Here is a 20,059-nt window from a genome sequence, read left to right as displayed (position 1 = left end):
CACTCACATATCTAGGTCATGTGCAGCATGATCCAACAGTATGTGCAGACCGACTACCGTCAGTTGCAGCCCCTTTGATAACATAATCTCCAGCTGCCGGGACGCCTCGGCGTGTCCACACCGGCAGAGCCCAGCAATAGGTGATGTACATCACCACGTCAGGCACACACCCGTTCTGGCCACTCTCCGGGATAACCCTCTCCATGGCGTGAAAATCCCCGACCTTGCACAACCCGTGGATGTAGATGACGACATCGGGGGTGGCACCCGGAGAGGCGCATGGGAACGTGTCGGCGGACTGGATATCTGCGTCGGTGGCATGGATGTCGGCGCTGGCGCTGTAGGCCTGGAGGATGGTGTAGGGATTCGTTGCATAGAAAAACAAAAAATTTCCTACCGCGAGAACGCAATCCAAGCCAAGATGCAATCTAGAAGATGGGAGCAACGAGGGGATGAACGAGACTAACCCTTGAAGATTTCCAAAGCCTATAAGAGTAGGCTCTTATTGCTGCGGTAGACGATAACTTGCCGCTTGCAAAAGCGCGTAGAAGATCTTGATCACGGTGCCACGATCGGGCAGCACCTCCGTACTCGGTCACACGTTCGGTGTTGATGACGACGTCCTTCTCCCCGTTCCAGCGGGCAGCGGAAGTAGTAGATCCTCCTCGGAATCCCGGCAGCACGACGGCGTGGTGGCGGTGTTTGATGGAGATCTCCGGCGGAGCTTCGCTAAGCATATGCGGGAGAAGTAGTGGAGGAGGGGTGCTAGGGTTTGGGGAGAGAGGGTGCCATGGGCGCCGGCCTCAAGGGGGCAGGGGTGGTGCAGCCAAGCCATGGGCTGCCCCTCCCTCTCCTCCTCATTATATAGGTGGAACCCCAAGGGTTTGCCCAAAGTCTTCGAATAAGACCCCAACAGAAAAACTGCCTTATGGACGAAACCTAGAGGGACAGGGACTCTCCCCTTCCCCTTTTTCTTGGCCGGCCAAGGAGGTGGAGTCCACCATGGACTCCACCCTCCCACTTGGTTGGCTGGTTAGGGTTTGTGGAGTCCCTCCGGGACTCCTCCTTCCATAGTGATTTATTCCGGATAATTCTAGAAACCACCTTCCATAAATTCACCGGATCATTTCCAAACTTGGAAAGTGACTTCCTATATATGAATCTTATTCTCCGGACCATTCCGGAACTCCTCGTGATGTCCTGGATCCCATCCGAGACTCCGAACAAAACTTCGAACTCCATTCCATATTCCATATCTACTTAAACGACATCAAACCTTAAGTGTGTCACCGTACGGTTCACGAACTATGTAGACATGGTTGAGAACTCTCTCCGACCAATAACCAATAGCGGGATCTGGAGATCCATAATGGCTCCCACATATTCAACGATGACTTTAGTGATCGAATGAACCATTCACATATGATACCAATTCCCTTTGTTACGCGATATTTTACTTGTCCGAGGTTTGATCATCGGTATCACTCTATACCTTGTTCAACCTCGTCTCCTGACAAGTACTCTTTACTCGTACCGTGGTATGTGGTCTCTTATGAACTTATTCATATGCTTGCAAGACATTAGACGACATTCCACCGAGAGGGCCCAGAGTATATCTATCCATCATCGGGATGGACAAATCCCACTGTTGATCCATATGCCTCAACTCATACTTTCCGGATACTTAATCCCACCTTTATAACCACCCATTTACGCAGTGGCGTTTGATGTAATCAAAGTACCTTTCCGGTATAAGTGATTTACATGATCTCATGGTCATAAGGACTAGGTAACTATGTATCGAAAGCTTATAGCAAATAACTTAATGACGTGATCTTATGATACGCTTAATTGGGTGTGTCCATTACATCATTCATATAATGACATAACCTTGTTATTAATAACATCCAATGTTCATGATCACGAAACCATGATCATCTATTAATCAACAAGCTAGTTATACAAGAGGCTTACTAGGGACTCCTTGTTGTTCACATAACACACATGTATCAATGTTTCGGTTAATACAATTATAGCATGGTATGTAAACATTATCATAAACACAAAGATATATAATAACCATTTATTATTGCCTCTTGGGCATATCTCCAACAGATGGGCGCGTCGACGTGCCTGGCGAGCGGGTAGCCCAGCGCACGCATTTTGTCGAGCACCTAGTGCGCATTTCGGCAGAAGGAGAAGACAATGTCAGCGTATGGGCCGGGGCTGGGCGGGAAGCCGAGGCGGGACATCCAGAACAGCACTGAGCGTTCCGCGGAGGTGAGGCCCAGGTCGGAGCACGCGCAGTGCAGCGCCCCATCGCCATCGACATCGCCGTCCCTTGCCAGGGGGCCAGGAGGCGGTTGCAGTCGTCGAGGGTGTGCGAGGAAGAGGAGGAGGAGGCTGATGCGGCCGTGGTGGTGGTGGTGGTCCGGGGGACTAGGCGGCCGAGCGAGCACATGGCGCACGCGTCGCCGCAGCGGCCGCAGGATGGTGGCAATGAAGCGCAAAGGAGAAGGCGAATTTGAATGTTGGTGGTTTGTAGCTGTGATGTTGCAGTGATGGCGATGCGACGCCGCGGACGGCACTTCCTACTTCAACAATTCTGGAGTGATGTGGTGTAGGATGTGGTTGTGAAGTGAACCCCGTTCAAACCAATGTACTCCGTACTACAGTACCAGAATCACAAATGGTACATTTTGCGAACGAATTAAAAAAAAACAGAGATTTGGAGTCAATTATATGGAGGCTCACCAAGCAAAAAGTTTGAAGAAGAAAAAAGACGAACCGGTACGGGAATCTCTTTCCGTTAAACATGGAAAAATTCAAACATGTCGAAACATCATCTTAGTTTAAATGCATCTAGATATACGTTCTAACTTAAACAAACCTTGGGTACCTTTTATGGGAAGAAGGGAGTAGGAAGCTGCAATGCGCGCTCTCAACAATGGACAGTGCCACCCGGCTACCATAGTTCAGTTACATGTGATGTGAATGCGGTGTACTCGCACGCGGTCGCGCTCTAAAAAAGAAACTGCCGTCAACTACCAATCTACCATCACCCTAGCACTTATTCTTTCTAAAAATTGATGAAAATTATACTTTTGAGTTTCAAAATAACCAAAAACAAATTTAATGTATGTATACATGGTCCATATGCAGAAAAACTTGCTATGCTTTGGGCTACAAAAAAACAAATTCCCGACATTGTAGTAGTAAAATGCGAGTATTTTTGTCATATTTTTTTTAAAAAAAATCCCAACATAGAGCGTATTTTAAAACGTATTACTATCATACAATCTGGATGCATACATCAAGCTATATAATTTGTGGCAGATTTTTTGGAAGACCAAAAGTGCGAGTTTCAAAATTTTCAAAAGAAGAGCTCCCTCAGGAGCACCGCGAGTTTTCGCGAATTGGAAGACAAATAAAAGGCGTGCGATATGAGCAGAAGTTAGCATTGGTATTTTTATAGCGGAAAAGATGCACCGCCCTAAGTAGTACAAAGAACATCAAAAGTGATAAACATTATAAATAGATTGTTGGACCACCTAGCAAAGAGTAAGACTACAAGCCATAGATCAAGCGGAAGGCTAACCGCCATCCATCTCGTTTCTCGAGCAAAATTTATCGTAATAGATCTTATTATAGTAGATAGATGAAAAGTTATCATGCTAAGGTCCGAAAAGATGAGCTGAATAGCATCAATTGTTGGCCTGCTACGAAAGATGAGAACCCTAGATCGAAATAATCACAAGTAGGAATAGACATTTGAAACCAACTAATGACATAATTTAGGATAGACTGCCCAACTGATTTGAGCCAAGCTTCTTTCCCCGCACGAGATAGAGGTTTGCCCACCACACTAGTCACACATCGCCACACTCTGTCACAAAGAAATTTGAAGCCACACTTTTCATCAAGATGTGATTAACGAATGCATAAACTTGTGAGAAAATTTCAGGAACAAGAAAATGTTACTATGAACATTTATGTTTTTGGACCGCCAGCACTTTTTTGAGAGCAAACCCCCCAAGTTACACAATCCGTGTTATTCCGATTCCTACCCTTGGATGGAGATCCTGCGGCCCAGGGAGGAGGAGGAACCCCTGTCCGACTCTGCCTCGTCCGCGACGGCGTGATAAGCTAGGCAATGGCGGCAGGTCGGGCTGCCATTGTGCGACGGGCTCGGCGGAGATGGAGATGGACACTGAGAGCATCGGACTGGCGGCGATGGTGATCTGCAGCAGCAACAGCGACGGCGAGGAAAACCCACGTCAGCTCCGCTGCCGCAGACGGAGAGGGGTGAGGGTGAAGTGTGAGGGCCTGAGGAGGTGGAAGGACCGAGCTTCTCGCCGGCGGGACGCGGCAGCGGCGGCGGAGGAGAAGGAGATGAACAAGGAGGAGAATGCGCTCATCATGTACCGTCGCCGCTGGGAGAGATGCTGGGCCCCCTATTTTGGTTCCTTCGAGGACGAAAGTGAGAAACTTCTCTGCTTGCTCATCTGATCCAGTTCGCTTTATATTTCTACCAATGATGCTAGATTCAAATCGAATTTCAGTAGGTTCACATGTGCTCTGCCATGTGATGTTCTAGTGCGACGCCCCTTTGCATTGCATATTGCTAGGATCATAGGTACTGAAACTGAACTGCTAATCGAACCTTGTTGGTCATCCGTTTGAGGTGTCACTGGTCCAACTACCAGTTCAAGGATAACTGAATCCCTTGTTTATCGGGAACAGAAAACCGGCTGTTGACGTAAAAGTGACATCGGTCTCCAGTTTACCTAAACACTGTCCGTGTTAGTTTGCTTTTTTCCGTCAGATTGCATTGACGGAACAGACCCACTAAAACTCATGGTTTCAGTCTGTTCCTAGAAAACTGGCCATAGGGTCTTAATTCTCGATACAGTATCTTTCTATTGATCAAACTAGCTTCAAAATTTCAGTACATCTAGATTCCCTACGGTCGGCCATGTGATGTTCTAGTGCCACGCCATGCGTGTTCAGTAAAACAGTTAATTGCACAAAGGATGACATGTCGATGCAGTAAATTAAGGAAAATTTATTGCTCTTCTTGTTAGAATGGATGGATTCCACAATGACTAATCCAACCCATAAATTAGAGACCCCTTTTTTGCGAAAGAATTAGAGACCCTTTGGATTGCATATTCATAGGATGGTAGTTATCGAGACTCGACTGGTGATCAAACTGACCAGGTTAACCGTTTGCCGTGTCCCTGGTCGAACCACTGGTTAGCTGATTGAATACCTGGTTCATGTTTTTTTTATGATACTGGTTCTAGTTTTCCATGTTCATCTAGGCCCCTATGGTCCAGTTTTGATAACTAACTGATTGTACATATGGTACCAACCAACACTAGATAAGAACATTAACGAACCATTAATATCTACTTTCTAGTTTATGTTGCTACTTACCGATGCATTCTCTGATCACAAGCTGGTACTTTTTTGTAAGTATCTATCTAAACCTTTTTCTTACTGCATGTATCTATAAATAACTTAATTTTGCTTGTCGCAGCACGTATTGGTCCCATGAGGTATACCTCTGGACCCATCCCTGCATTTGCTTTTCCAGAAGAGACCTTGCAGATCTTCTCCATCAGAATCAGGGCCCCAAAAGATGGCCTCAAGTGGCCACTTCATGTCCATGGCTATATTGCCACAAGAGATACGACAGATCATAATCGCAACTATCTCTTCAGACGTACAAGGGATAACTGTCAAACCCTCACCCAAAAGGTGAGTGCCATCTACCTTTGTGTGTGTTTGTTTTACCTTCTTTGTTCATCTCTTGCTGCTAGTACTATTTGGTCTCCTAATCTACTTTGCACTTGTAGATGTACTTCTGAAACATTTTTGTCCATGTTACATTCAGAGTCCTAGATAATATTTTGTTAAATCTTATTTAAGATCTTTGTATCATCCTTTGTGCTAGCTTTTTTATGCGCGATGATCTGATTATATTTCCCATCAGTTAGCATAATTCAGCATGTTGCTTTCTTTTACAGAAAATACCATGTGTTAAGGAAAAGTTGCATGTTACGCTGACCAACATTTATCCCTACTAGTATTTGTCTAATTTCAACCTTGAACCAGCGAACAATTGAGCGCGTAAACGCCATTTTTGATCCACCTTCGATTAATAGGATTGGCTGGTTGCATCTGCCCTTGTTTGGAAAGAAGTAACACATTTCTAAAAGTCTGTCAGTTGATTAACTAATGGTGATGCTTGCCTTGCAGGATCCATTCTTGCAGTTAACAGGCCCATCTCGTGGAATTGTGTACCTTGATCTGATTGTGTTTGAAGTTGAGCTAAAAGTGAAGGGCAAAGGGGAGTCTGAAGATGAAATGTTGGCTTTCAATGTCTTTTACTACGACGAGGGGTTTCACTGTGAACGCAGGATTTCTATATGTAACACCCACAAGCGTTGCACTCTTGAGTATTCAGTGGCACTGCGGCAACGCGCAGTTGAGGCCACTATCAGTATCAGAGTTGTTGATGGGTCATGGCCGGATAATCACCGAGGACAGGTTGTTTCCCGAATATCCGGCGTAAAGGGGAAGATTGTTTTGTTCGATTCTGGAGACAGAGAACTGCCCATCAGTTCGAATGGCGTGATTGAGCTTTCAAGGCGTGTTGTTTCTGTGGAATTAGGAGAGAAACTGATGGTCGCTGTGGACGCCTCTCTATCTGATTTTGTTGAAGGAGCTACTGTTGTCTTCATGCCAAAAAAGTCCGGCACGAGCCACGGCGTGTGTGGACAGAGGTGAGGGCCTAACCTGAGGTAGGAGGCTGCTGGGAGGAACTCTCTCTTCCTAGGGTTACAGAGATAGAAGCACCTTATATAGGTCAGGACTGGGCTGGGCCAAATGGGCCACAACAGAGAACAAGAAGACAACCCAACAGACACACCAACAGTTGTCTAACACTCCCCCTCAAGATGGGTGATAAATGTCAATCATCCCCATCTTGGCACAGGCAAGATTACACTCCTTTGAGCCCAGTCCCTTTGTTAAACAGTCTGCCACTTGTTGTCCTGATCTCACATAAGCCAATGAGATAATCCCTGCATCAATCTTTTCTTTAATAAAGAATCTGTCTATCTCCACATGTTTAGTTCGCTCATGCTGGACAGGGTTATTTGCTATGTTTATGGCAGACATATTATCACACCACACTTTCAAGCTTCCTTGCCTTAAAATTTTCAGCTCTCTTAGAAGGTTTCGTACCCACAACATTTCACCCAGGCCCTGTGACATAGCTCTGTACTCAGCTTCGGCTGTTGATTTCGAGACAACAGATTGTTTCTTACTTCTCCACGACACCAAATTTCCTCCAACAAAAACACAATACCCTGAGGTGGATCTTCGATCATCTAAGCAGCTAGCCCAATCCGCATCACAATATCCATCTACATTTAGGTGTCCATTACTTTTAAACAACACTCCTTTTCCCGGAGTGCCCTTCAAGTATCTCAAGATTCTTTGAGCTGCTTCCAGGTGTCCATCCCTCGGATCATGCATATAGCGACTCACTACACTTACTGCAAATGATATATCTGGTCTCGTGTGGCATAAGTATATTAGTCTCCCAACAAGTCTTTGGTATTTCTCCTTGTTTATGGGTTCTCCAGACTCTGCTGTGATTTTAGTGTTCTGGTCAATAGGTGTTGAAGCCACTCGGCACCCCAAAGATGCCCATATCATCTAAGAGATCCAATGTATACTTTCTTTGAGATAGTGATATCCCTTTTGACGATCTTGCAACTTCTATTCCAAGGAAGTATCTAAGTTTTTCCAAATCTTTCACCTCAAAGGCCTGACTCAAGCATCCTTTCAGTTTTGCGATTTCCACAACATCATCTCCCGTGATGATAATATCATCAACATACATAGCAAGGATAGTGATTTTCTGCTCCGAATGTCTGTAAAATAAGGTATGGTCTCCATTGCATTGACCATAACCCATGCCACACACCACTTGTCTGAACCTATCAAACCAGGCCCGTGGAGATTGTTTGAGACCATATAGAGATTTCTTCAGTCTACATACCTTCCCTTTAGTTTCAGGTCTGACAAATCCTGGTGGCATCTCCATATACACCTCCTCTTGAAGATCACCATGCAGAAATGCATTTTTGACATCAAGTTGATGCAAGGGCCATCCGAAATTTGCTGCACAAGAGATCAAAATTCTGACAGTGCTCATTTTTGCCACTGGTGGAAATGTCTCATCATAGTCAATGCCATAAGTCTGACTATATCCTCTTGCCACAAGTCTTGCCTTATATCTCTCCACTTTTCCTTCGCATTTTGTTTCTGAGAATAGATCCACTTACAGCCTACTGTATTCTTTCCTTTAGGGAGATCTGTTAACTCCCATGTTTTATTTTTCTTCAAGGCCTCTAACTCTTCCATCATAGCATTGCACCATCTCGGGTCCAACCTGGCTGCCTTCCAATCCTTAGGAACAGATACAGTTTGCAGTGAAGCAACAAAAGCCCGAAAAGTGGGTGACAATGCCTCGTAGGAAATATAATTTCCTATGTCATAGTCATCATAACTCAGTCGCTTTGGGGGCCCAACATTTCTTATCCCTTTCCTTATTGCAATTGGCAAGTCTAGGCTATTATTGGACTCAGTCTGAGATTGATTCTCCTCTGCAGAATCTACACTTGTACTTCCTTGATTTTCTGGTCCAATGGGTTGCTCCCCCTGCCCCTGGTCTTGTTGCTCCTCCGGTGCATCTACTTGTTCCCTTTGTACTTGTCTTCAAGAGTACACAAGTGGATTCTGCAGCCATCTTTGTGGTGGTACAGGTCTAGGTGGTGTAGGTGTACCAGGAATTGGAGGAATCTCCGCAACAATAGGAAATTGTTGATGTTGTTGTTGGTCACCATCTTGCAGCTCTTGATCAGCACCTTGCTGTTGCTCCCCCTCTTGAGCATCACCAAGATGGTCAAGCCCCTGGAACAAGCCACTAAGATCACTCTCACCGTCATAAAATGGTTCTGACTCGCGAAACGTAACATCCATGCTTACAAATGTCCTCCTGTCAGTGGGACTCCAACACTTGTAACCCTTCTGTCTGGAGGAATAGCCAATAAAGATACATTTGATAGCCCGATGATCTAGCTTGCCAACAGATGGCCTGTGATCCCTTACAAAACATGTACAGCCAAAGAGTTTGGGTGGTACAACAAAGTCATTGTTATTTAGAAGGAGTTGGCAAGGAGACTGCATACCTAGAATCTTTGAAGGCATTCTGTTGATCAAATATGTAGCAGTCATAACTGCCTCACTCCATAAGAATTTTGGAACATTCATGGTAAACATAAGAGATCGAGCCACTTCAAGAATGTGCCTATTCTTCCGCTCAGCAACTCCATTCTGGGGAGGAGTGTCAGGACATGAAGTCTGGTGCAGTATACCTTGCGAAGATAAGAAAGCAAAGAAAAGGTTTGTTGATATATTCAAGTACCATTATCGCTTCCGATCACTTGCACCTGAACATTGAATTGGTTTTTCACATAGGCACAAAAACTCTGGAAACAGGTGAACACTTCATCTTTGTGACGCATAAGATAGATCCAAGTCATTCTGGAATAGCAGTCAATAAAAGTCACAAAGTACTTCATGCCACTTACTGACACAACAGGACACGTCCATACATCAGAGTGCACTAACACAAATGGGGATACACTTCTAATCCCTCTACTAACATAAGAGGTTCTCGTATGCTTAGCATATTCGCAGGCATCCACTCCATTCATTACATCAGGAAAAACTCGAAACATTTTATCAAACGCCATGTGACCCATTCGACAATGATGAACTAGTGCCATACTCTCCTTTCCTCCAACAATCGCAGCAAGCACAGAACTAGCATCATGCCCCATCTTGTCACGATCTATGTGCCAAAGACCTCTATGCCTGGTTGCAGTCCCAATCTTCTTGCTGCTCTCCCTTTCCTGAATTAAACACATATATCTATCAACTATTATACGGTAGTCCTGCTGATCAATCAAGGCACTTAGAGATAGCAGATTTACCTGAAAAGGTGAACATGTAGAACTGATGACAATTTTATGTTGGGTGTACATTGCACCGACCCCTCCCCTTTTATAGATTGTGCTGTGCCATCAGCTGTTTGGATAGTGCCTCTATGTGTGGAAGGATACTGAGTATAAGAGTCAAACTCACTAATATTTCCAGTAACATGTTTGGATGCTCCAGAATCAAGAATCCAATCTGAATTAGCATTATGAGTGGCTATAGAAACTCTATCAATATTACCTTCATCTTTGTAGACATAGTGAGCAAAGTTCCCAAAGGTTGCTTCATTTTGTCCTTCTTCCTTTGATTGTCCCTGAGAGGTACTGGTAGTTGACTCTGAAGCTGCTGCCATATGTGCCTTGGGTGATATAGCGTGATGCTGTCCTCCACCCCTGCCATACTGATATCCATATGGCTATCCACTACCTCTGCCATAGTGCTGTCCACCACCTCTTCCATGGTGCTGTCCATATGGCTGTCCACTACCTCTGCCATCACCTCTTCCTCTGTAGCTTCCTCTGCCATGTGTGTATCCTCCTCTCCCCCTACCGGATGTAGCAAAGGAGGTACACCGATGCTTCAAGTGTCCCTTCGCCCACAAGTATAGCAGTCTCTCATCTCTTGTGTCTCGTTAGTGTAGAAGGTTGGATGAGGGACAGAATCGCTTCCCTTTGTCATATTCGTACGCACTTCCTCTCTCGGACATAGCTGCAATGGCTTCTTTGAGAGAAGGGGTAGTGGTTTGATGCAGTAAAGCAGCCCTTCTCCCTCAAAATCTTGATTAAGACCCTTCAAGAACTTCATGACTCGCCGACGTTCAATCCAGCCTTGCAAGCAGCACTCACACATTCCCCATGGGCAAGTTCCAGAGGATCAACATGATCTAAATCTCCCCAAAGATGCCGCAACTCAGCCACATATGCCATCACAGCTTTGTTTCCTTGTTGCAAGTCATGCACTTTATCCTCAATCTCAGCAATCAACATAATGTTCCCCTTTCCGAATAAAGATTTGATAGGGTGTCCCATACCTCTGAAGCTTTTGTGAGTGCCTCTACGTATAAAGAATGTTAGGAACCAAAGAGTTAAGCAACCATGCCACAATCGTAGAGTTTATGGCATTCCACCAAGTTTCCATTCCGGACTGGTCTTGTCTGCTGGTTCTGCAGCTTCACCACTCACACGTTCATCCAGCCCTTTCGAGTTCAAAATCAACAGCGCCCTCCTTGACCACCGGAGATAGTTGGCCACTCCTTCCAACTTGATTTCATTCGCCGGCAGCTCAAGTTTCTGACCGATGATGGTATGGGGAACGATTGCTCCCCCTCCAGCAGATCCTCCTCCATCTCCTTTGGTAGTGATAAGTTCTGCCAGCTTCTCCAGAGCCTTGGCCAAATCCCTGTTGTCCCCCATGCTTGACACCAAACTAACCTCTCAGAATCACCAAAGGACTTACCCGCAGGATGCCTCTTCGTCTCCTTACTTGTCACTGTCTTCCCCTCCTTGCCGCCGCAGGCCGCTTCCCTTCCTCTTCCTCTTCCTCCTAGCAGCCACAAGCAGACTAGGCTTCCAGATCGGCAGTCCTTCCCGTCGTTGCCCTCACTGCCCCTTGCTCTGATACCATGTGGACAGAGGTGAGGGCCTAACCTGAGGTAGGAGGCTGCAGGGAGGAACTCTCTCTTCCTAGGGTTACAGAGATAGAAGCACCTTATATAGGTCAGGACTGGGCTGGGCCAAATGGGCCACAACAGAGAACAAGAAGACAACCCAACAGACACACCAACAGTTGTCTAACAGCGTGTGTGATGTTGGTTCCTGCAAGATGAAAGTTACTGTTGCTTGGTCCCTTTTTCTCATATTATGTTAAAACCTAAACTTTGGGTTGTTTCTCAATTTTTTCTTATCTATTCTGGTGGTTTAATGGAATCAAAAGTAACTAAGAGAGGCTCTGTAATTTTGAGGCATAGTTAGAACCTGGGTTTGTAATGTTTTGGATGAAGTGAAACCAAAACAAAGCCGAGAGCAAAACTGCAGTTACCGGTAGTAGTCTACTATGAAAAAGAATTAGAGGCATGCTTTTTTTTCCTTATACCGTGACTGCCAAGAGTAACGTCAGAACTATAAGCAGGTCTTCTGACATACAGTTGATCGGTCCAGTAAATAGACTGGTTGTAAATATTAAAAACCTGGCACGAACACTAACGAGGATTGTATTTTCGTTATCTCATGATAATGAAAATTTGACCCCCTGCGGGGGAATTGCTTGGAAAAAAAAATTGCTACCTTCTTCTCAAGGTCAGGAAATATGCCAGTAATAACCTCCATCTCATCTTCTATAGACGATTTTTCTCAGCACGGTGCCCCTGCCTCGGGAGCGTCAATGCCTCCGTGAAGGTGGTGAAGGCGGGCGCGGCTGAGGGCTGCAGCAGGCAGGAGGCCCCCGCGGTCGAGATCCCCGTCACATGCTACCAGGTGAGTCCGTTCGCGCCTGGCCGATTCCCTGCTCGTCGAGTGCCCCCTAACGCGCAGGATTTGGGAGAAGGTTGCCACGCTTGCGGCGGCGCCAACCCTGAACCCTGCCACCTGGGACGCGCACCACAGGGTCGTCGACTGGTTGGGCTGCCTGGCCGTGGGGCTACCAAACGCCGAAGCCTCTCGGGTGCGGTCCTGGGCTATGCTTGTCCTCTGGCACATTTGGCTTGAGCGCAATGCCCGTACCTTCCAAGCGTCTACCTCGATGCTGGAGTCTTTGATCGCCAAGATTGCGGACGAGGCCGCGGCTTGGGACCGCGCGGGCGCGAAGATCTCCTCACCTCGCGAGTAGTCGCCTAGCTTTTCTCAGCAGTGGCTTGGCATCCACCTGCTTGATCGTGTTGTTGATGCCGTCGTTTGTCGTTGTATTCGGAACCCTCTTCTATTAATATATCGAGCAGCTCACCTGCCGAATTCTCAAAAAAAATTCCCTGCTCGCGAATTGTGGCTCCGCTTCTGTTGCTGCACCCCTTTGCCACTCGATCTGGTTTAGGCTTCAGCTCACGGTTACTGGTTAAATTTAGATTCCATCTTCGTAATTCAAATCCATTGCGTCACGGCGCAACTGAAAATTTGCACATGTGCTCGTTCAAGCCTTCTCAGTTTGTATGATTCGAAGTCACCGTATCAAGGCTCCACTGAAAATGTGCACTGGTAGTTAGTTTTAGACGCTTCCTTCCTTTTTGGAGTATAAAACGCGTGGAGAGGTTCCGAGATTCGGTTCCTTTAGAGCAGCCACAATGGAGAGGGCGTTAGGGATTAAAAAATAACATATAAATTTTCGTTACAATCCGACATAGCTCCAAGAACGTTAGTACTACTTGAAATGCACCGTATATTGAAGTTGATTATACCCTGTACCTTTTAATCAGCATTCTAGTTTCAGTAGGTATGTATGTTGAAAATTCATCAATTCTGCAGTGTAGGACAGGACAGAGAGTTATAGAAGATATAACTGAGAAAAGAAAAACAGAAAGGACAATGCTGCACTGCTAATACCAATAGTTTCAGTATGCAGGTTGCTGGAAAATATCAAATTAATGGGATTTTTTTTTAGAATGTTTGGTGTACCTAAAACATTGGAAAAGCTTGGGCCATATTCAACACACTTAAGCTAGGCAGTGGGTAGCGTAGCAGATCAGAGGGAAGAGTATCCACGTACTGGGACTGGGTTGGATGTATTTAGTTATCACTAAATCTGTCTTTGCTCAATCTAAATAAAAAGACAAGCGACTTTTGGTTGCATGTTCTCGACAAAAGAAGGCCACATCAGGCTTCCATAGCAAAGCTAACCTGCCACTCTTTCCATCGCTTTCATACGTACACTGCCATGTGAGGGGTGGCTAACATCTGCCTAAACTTTCCCATTTTCAGCTTGCTTGACATAGTTTCAGCATAAACAAAGCATTTGGATCTTCACGCTTCTGGACACCCAAAAGGGCGGTGAGAAATGTATTCAAAAGGAAAATAAAACTGTATATATAAAGGCATAGCATAAAATGTTGAACAGCTTCAAGAACAAGCGTACATGCATGTCCTCCGCACAGGCTGCCACAGCTGAACACGGGCCTGACTGCTGCTAATTCAATTCGCAAACTCCCTATCGCTCTGACCGATCAACAAGCACCGCCACCACTGTTGTCACGGTGAACAATCGCCACCGACTCAAACTGATCAAGGTATTTCTTCTCACAAGCTAGTTCCCCAGCAATTCATTCTTCTCGCCCAGATCAATTAATCTTGACTCTCCCTTGTTCCTTGAAGCAGCACCATGGAGGAGACAAATCGTGGGAAGAATGAGGCGAGGACAGTCAGCCTTCCGGCGTCGGCCACAGTGCAGGCGGAGGACGGTCCCTTCACGGACGACCTCATAGTGGAGATCCTCTCCCGCCTCCCCGCCAGGTCTATCCACCGCTTCAAGTGCGTCTCCCCTTTCTGGCGCGACCTCATCGCCGATCCAGCTCACCGCAGGAAGCTTTCCCAGACCCTTGCCGGCTTCCTCTACGACACCTACGACAGCGTAAACTCCTGCTTCCTCGAGTTCCACTTTGCCACCGTCTCCGCCAGCACGGGCGCGGCCCCGCTGGTCGACCCGTCCCTCCCATTCCTGCCACCCGACGAGTACCTGTACGTCTCCCAGATCGACACCTGTAACGGCCTCCTCCTCGGACTCGCGCACATGGCCCCTCCTCCTTCCACAGTCGACAACGTTATGCTTGAGTCCCATTACATCGTGTGCAATCCAGCCACCGCGAGGTGGGTCGACCTGCCCCCTCACCCCAATCCTAATGTGCCAACTCACATGATGGCTCGTTTGGCTTTTGATCCGACAATCTCGCCTCATTTCCACGTTCTTCAGTTTGCAGAGACCGAGCAGCAGCAGTACCTCACAGGAGTGAGCATATACTCATCCCAAACTAGAGCCTGGAATCATAAAGAAACCCGGTCCATTGGGAAATTTAACTTGTACTTTGGCACTAGAAGTGTCTTCTTTCGTGGTATGTTGCACTTGCTTGCTGGGTCTCCCCCATGATCGTCCAAGCGGATGCCGTGCTGCTGCTAACAGTGGACATGGAGGGGCAGGTGTGGAAGACTACACGTATGCCATCAGGTGGTATAAGTTTTGGTAAAATTGGATTGTCACAGGGCTACTTGCACTATGCTACCACACCCCTTGTTCCTGTTAACAAGAATAAGATCAAAAAGAGAAAGGAGGAGGAGGAGGAGAGTACATCCTCAGCTACCACGATGGCAACAGTCTGGTACATGAAAGATTATGATAGTAAAGAATGGGTCTTGAAGCATACTGTCAGCAATGATGAGTTGTGGAGCGTAACTGCCGTGGATTACAAGGTGGCCGCTATTCATCCAGACTGCGATACCATTTTTTTTTATTCATTTGATGCTGATACATTGGCATCATACGATATGCAACATCGGAAATTTCATCGTATCATTCACCTTGAGAAGAACAAGTCATCAAGCCAATTTCTGCCCTATGTACCTCTCTTCTCAGACTCGTTTGCAGGCGCAGATGGTCAGTAACAATATTTGCAACCCAAGATATTGCTTCCTCGAGGAATTGGCTTTTTTCTAGGCAAAATTATGCTGTTGATTTCTTGATCTACTTGAGTTATCTCATTCAGTTGGCTGGTGCTTACACTTCTGCTACCTTGGCTTCTGGTTGGAAGCAAGGACAAGCTCAAGATGATCAGGGAAGTTTGTGATGAGGAGTGATCTATCTGTAATGGTTCAATGTAATACTAAGTGAGTGAACTTTGTGTATGTGTTCTGTACCCATATATGTTAGGGTACAGATATATTTGAACCAATATGTGAACCTTGTCTTATTGGTCAACATGTGAGACCTCTGTGCAGTCAAATATTGTGTTGTATGTTTGTTGAAATTTGCCAGTTATTATCTTCCTTTTTTTTGACAAAAAGCAACTACTTTTGTGGATGTACTTCCCAGTTATATGAGCAACAACTTCCCAGATATCTCATGCACATGTAAGTTATCTTCCCTTTTTTTGACAGAAATCAACTACTTTTCTGGATGTAAATGGGAGGGAACCATCATTTCTTGCAGACGCAGATACTGAACTTATCAGTTATATTAGACAGGTAGAATTCACTGCACTGATCCATTAGACATTACATAGTTGGTTCACACATGACATAATTGGTAGCAGTTCATGAAACATAGTAGCATTTCACAAAACATAGATTAGAGACCCTTGAATTGTAGTTATTGCAAGGGTCGTTATTGCAACTGCTGACAGGTCCCTGTTTGTTGTTTCACCGATTGAAATCCTGGTTCATGCTGACCAGGAAATTGGTTGTTTCATGTAGAAATAACATGTTTACCCAAAGTAATTCGGGATCTTGTCTATTTTCGTCTACGCAACCATTATATATAGTTCCGGTTCTCTTGCGGTATGGCTGACTTCTGTTATAGCAACCAAACCATTAGATTGTATAACATGACTGAAACATCAGTATTTACTTATAATTGGAGTATGCCGCTACTTACCTGTGTATGTTGTTGTTTTCTGATGATAAGCTGGTGCTTACTTAATTTGGCTTCTTGCATCGAGTATTGGACCCATGAGGTATACATCTGAACCCAACGTTCGAGGTGGTATGCGGGAACAGACCTTGCAGATTTTCTCCATCAGAGTCACCGACCCTCCATCCGAGTCACCAACCCAACCGATGGTCTGGAGTGGCCGCTGAATGTACATGGCTATGTTGCCGCCAGAGACACGATAGATCATAATCGCAACTATCTTTTCAGGCGTGAAAGGGATAACTTTCAAACCCTTACCCAAGAGGTGAGTACCATCTATCTGCCTCCGTGTGTTTTAATTTCATTGTCATTATTTTGTTGCCAGTACTAGCTGGTTCATTGTCATTATTTTGTTGCCAGTACTATTCTAGCATGAGTAGTCGTAAAAGGGAAACAACAAAAGTTCAGCGATGGGAGGGTGATCACTACCTGTTTGATTCGTTTTGATTTATTTTAGCGCCTAGTTAAGCGCTGCTGCATTGAGGGTGCTCTAAACAGAGAAATAACAGCATAACTGTCCAACTTCCTGTACATAACTATTCAAGATACTAACTAGCAGTTTATCGTGTACACCCTTCAGCAGACATAAATAGAGGAACATCAATGTATAACTGTCCGCCTTCAGGTGCATAACTGTATAAGAATCTATGGGGCAAAGGGATAACAACATACCTTCTTCGACACCACCTTTGTCCGGAGATGGAGCATCCTTGACGTTGCTGCTGGATGACTTTGAGTTCCCATCATCTTTATTGGCTGTGCTCCTCACTGATTCTTCATCTGGTGAACATTACCCAAAGGATCATTCTCCTACTGTGATTCGTATAACAAGGCACATCCATATTTGTAATATGTGCTAGACACTATGGAGAAAGTTCTACATGTAGTTCAACGCTGGTGACAACAAAGGCGTATATTTTTCAGTGTAACATTGTTTTGTCAAGGTATTAAGATTACAACTTATAACATAAGAACAAGGTGATGCAATCTGAAATAAAACAGACTAATCTTGCACAAAATGATAACTATTGGTTCACTTTTATAACAACTGACTAGCACTTGTGCTGATTATGAAGTACACTTCTGAAGTACTCCCTCTGTACTTTCATGGTTTCACAGTTTGCACACAAAGCAAGTATCATACACAAGATTGGAGGGAAGAGTAACAGAAAATGTGTTGTCGATGGTTGGATGGCCAGAACTTTGACACATGATACCAAATAAGAACATCCTTACCATTAAAAGGGGAACTGAAGAAAGGAACAGAACAGATTTCCGTATGAAAGATTGTATTATGTTGTTATAGGTAGTGAAAAAAAAGAACTGCGTGGAGAAAAACTAAACAGGTGTTTTACTTTCGATTGTTGTTTCCTACAAACTAATACAACAGTACAAGTTCAAAAATGAGGTCAAGCAATCTATGTGAGAGTAAGAGGAGATCATCCAATCCAAAGCATCCTATCCAATACAAAACACAGCTGTGTCATGTCAGCGCAATCCACTGGACCCTTTCGGCAAAACGCCTTGATCACATTAGCGAAAACCCTGCCATCCAAAGCGACTCCTTTGGCTACTATGTCATCAAAAAGCCTCAAGGCCTCTTGAACATGCCCACTCCTGACCAACCAATACGTCAGATGCGCTACAGGCTCCGCAGGGTATCCTTCATCGATGTGCCTGACCAAATTGGCGGCCTGGGACCTCCTCCCAGACCTACAGAGGCAATCGACGAGTGTGTTGTACGTGATTGTATCCGGGACAATCTTCGCCGCGTTGATATCAGAGAACAAAAAACCAAGCTCATCCTCCCTTCCGGCACCGTAGAACTCATGGATGAGGATGTTACAGGTGACGGTGTCCGCCACAAACCCCCTGCAGCCGAAGACGAACTTGGCGAGCCGGAACTTGCCGGCCCGGCACAGGCCCGAGATCAGAATGTTGTACGTGTGCGCGTCAGGTGTTATCGGCTTCTTGAGCAGATCCGTAAACAGCTTGAGGACGCGCAGCCACTGCATCTCCTTGCCGAAATGGTCCATGGCGGTGTTGTAGGTCACGACGTCGACCTCGAAGCCCAGCTCCTCGCACCGCTCCAGCACCTCGTTGCCCACCTCCATGTCGAGCTCCTGCGCGGCGTGGTCCAGCAGTATGTTGAGGCCGACCACCGTGAGCTGCAGCCCTTTGGCGACCATGATCTCGAGCTGCCGGAACGCGTCCTCGACGCGCCCGCACCGGCAGAGGCCCGCGATGTAGGTGCTGTACGTGACCGCGTCCGGCGCCCAGCCGTTGAAGCTGCTCTCCTCGATGAGCCGCTCCACGGCGTCGAAGTCCCCGGCCTTGCACAGGCCGTGGACGTAGATGTTGTAGATGACGACGTCCGGGTGGCACCCCGAGAGGCGCATGGAGGCGATGAGCGCGTCGGCGGATCGCATGTCGCCGTTGGCGCAGTGTGCCTGGAGGATGGGTGCGTAGACGTGCGTGGTGAGCGGGTAGCCGAGCGCGCGCATTTCGTCGAGCACCTGGAGCGCGTCCGGGAGGCGCCCCGCGCGGCAGAAGGAGAAGACGAGGTCGGCGTAGTCGATGGGGGAGGGCGGGAGGCCGAGGCGGGTCATCCAGAGGAGCACGGAGTGGGCCGCGGAGGGGAGGGCGAGGTGGGAGGAGTAGATGTGGAGGAGGAGGGAGAAGGCGGCGCGGTCCGGGGCCACGCCGTGCGCGAGCATGTCGTCGAAGAGCGCGGCCGCGTCGGCGGGGCGGGCGGCCTTGGAGAGCGCCGCCATGGCGGAGACGTAGGAGGCGGCCGTGGGCGCGCAGGCGGCGGGCGAGGGGGACTGGCGCATGAGGCGGAGCACGCGCAGCGCCCCGTCGCCGTCCCCGTCCCGCGCCAGGGCGGACAGGAGGCGGTTGTAGTCGTCGAGGGTGTGCGCCGGAGAGGAGGAGGAGGCGGCGGTGGTGGTGGAGTGGGTGTAGGTGCGCGGGATGAAGCGCCCGAGCGTGCGCACGGCCGCGCGCGCCGCCGAGGCGGCCGCCGGCCACGCGCCGGCGGCGGCCATGGAGGAATAGGAGCGACGGGGGCAGGGCGGCGGTGAAGCGCAGAGGAGAAGGCGAGTTTGGACGGCGGCGGTTTGTAGCTGTGATGTTGCAGCAATGGCGATGTGACGCCGGGGACGGCATAGGCTACGGCGTGGATGATAGTGAGATCTGAATCATCTGATGGTCCGCTGTGTACTCTGCATAGCTTTCAGTCTTCAGGTCTCCTCGAGTTATTTTCTTAGATGTATGATAACTTCAATGAAATCTATTTTTCTTTTTAAAAAAGGAAATAAAAGACTATTTCGATTCCTATATAACTCTTATGTATCAGAATATGAATTTTTCTTGTTGT

General features: G+C 46.8%; 3 protein-coding genes across 3 annotated transcripts; 2 read left to right on the top strand and 1 right to left on the bottom strand.

Annotated features, from left to right (window-relative positions):
- The first annotated feature begins 4,197 nt into the window (after window positions 1-4,197).
- On the top strand, window positions 4,198-6,795 carry LOC127329721 (uncharacterized). The gene is made up of 3 exons (XM_051356185.1): window positions 4,198-4,480; window positions 5,543-5,763; window positions 6,265-6,795. The coding sequence occupies exons 1-3, from the start codon at window positions 4,198-4,200 to the stop codon at window positions 6,793-6,795; spliced, it is 1,035 nt and encodes a 344-aa protein (XP_051212145.1).
- A 7,318-nt stretch (window positions 6,796-14,113) lies between these two features.
- Window positions 14,114-15,900, top strand: LOC127337172 (F-box protein At5g07610). Its single transcript, XM_071826841.1, has one exon. The coding sequence runs from the start codon at window positions 14,383-14,385 to the stop codon at window positions 15,142-15,144; it is 762 nt and encodes a 253-aa protein (XP_071682942.1). The 5' UTR covers window positions 14,114-14,382; the 3' UTR covers window positions 15,145-15,900.
- A 2,058-nt stretch (window positions 15,901-17,958) lies between these two features.
- LOC127337171 (uncharacterized) lies at window positions 17,959-19,851 on the bottom strand. The gene has a single exon (XM_051364105.2). It carries the CDS (start codon window positions 19,725-19,727, stop codon window positions 18,120-18,122), a length of 1,608 nt encoding a protein of 535 aa, XP_051220065.1. The 5' UTR covers window positions 19,728-19,851; the 3' UTR covers window positions 17,959-18,119.
- Window positions 19,852-20,059: the final 208 nt, after the last annotated feature.

Source organism: Lolium perenne, chromosome 2 (assembly GCF_019359855.2).
Source record: "Lolium perenne isolate Kyuss_39 chromosome 2, Kyuss_2.0, whole genome shotgun sequence".
Lineage (NCBI taxonomy): Eukaryota > Viridiplantae > Streptophyta > Magnoliopsida > Poales > Poaceae > Lolium > Lolium perenne.
Note: the sequence above shows the minus strand (reverse complement) of the source record. Positions and strands in the feature narration are given on the sequence as shown.

What these genes read in the sequence shown, in the direction of transcription:
- LOC127329721 (XM_051356185.1), top strand. Translation starts at nt 4,198, where the DNA reads ATGGAGATGGACACTGAGAGCATCGGACTGGCGGCGATGGTGATCTGC. An exon ending in TGGTTCCTTCGAGGACGAAA is followed by an intron (nt 4,481 to 5,542) that starts GTGAGAAACTTC and finishes TGCTTGTCGCAG; the next exon opens with CACGTATTGGTCCCATGAGG. An exon ending in GTCAAACCCTCACCCAAAAG is followed by an intron (nt 5,764 to 6,264) that starts GTGAGTGCCATC and finishes CTTGCCTTGCAG; the next exon opens with GATCCATTCTTGCAGTTAAC.
- LOC127337172 (XM_071826841.1), top strand. Translation starts at nt 14,383, where the DNA reads ATGGAGGAGACAAATCGTGGGAAGAATGAGGCGAGGACAGTCAGCCTT.
- LOC127337171 (XM_051364105.2), bottom strand. Translation starts at nt 19,727, where the DNA reads ATGGCCGCCGCCGGCGCGTGGCCGGCGGCCGCCTCGGCGGCGCGCGCG.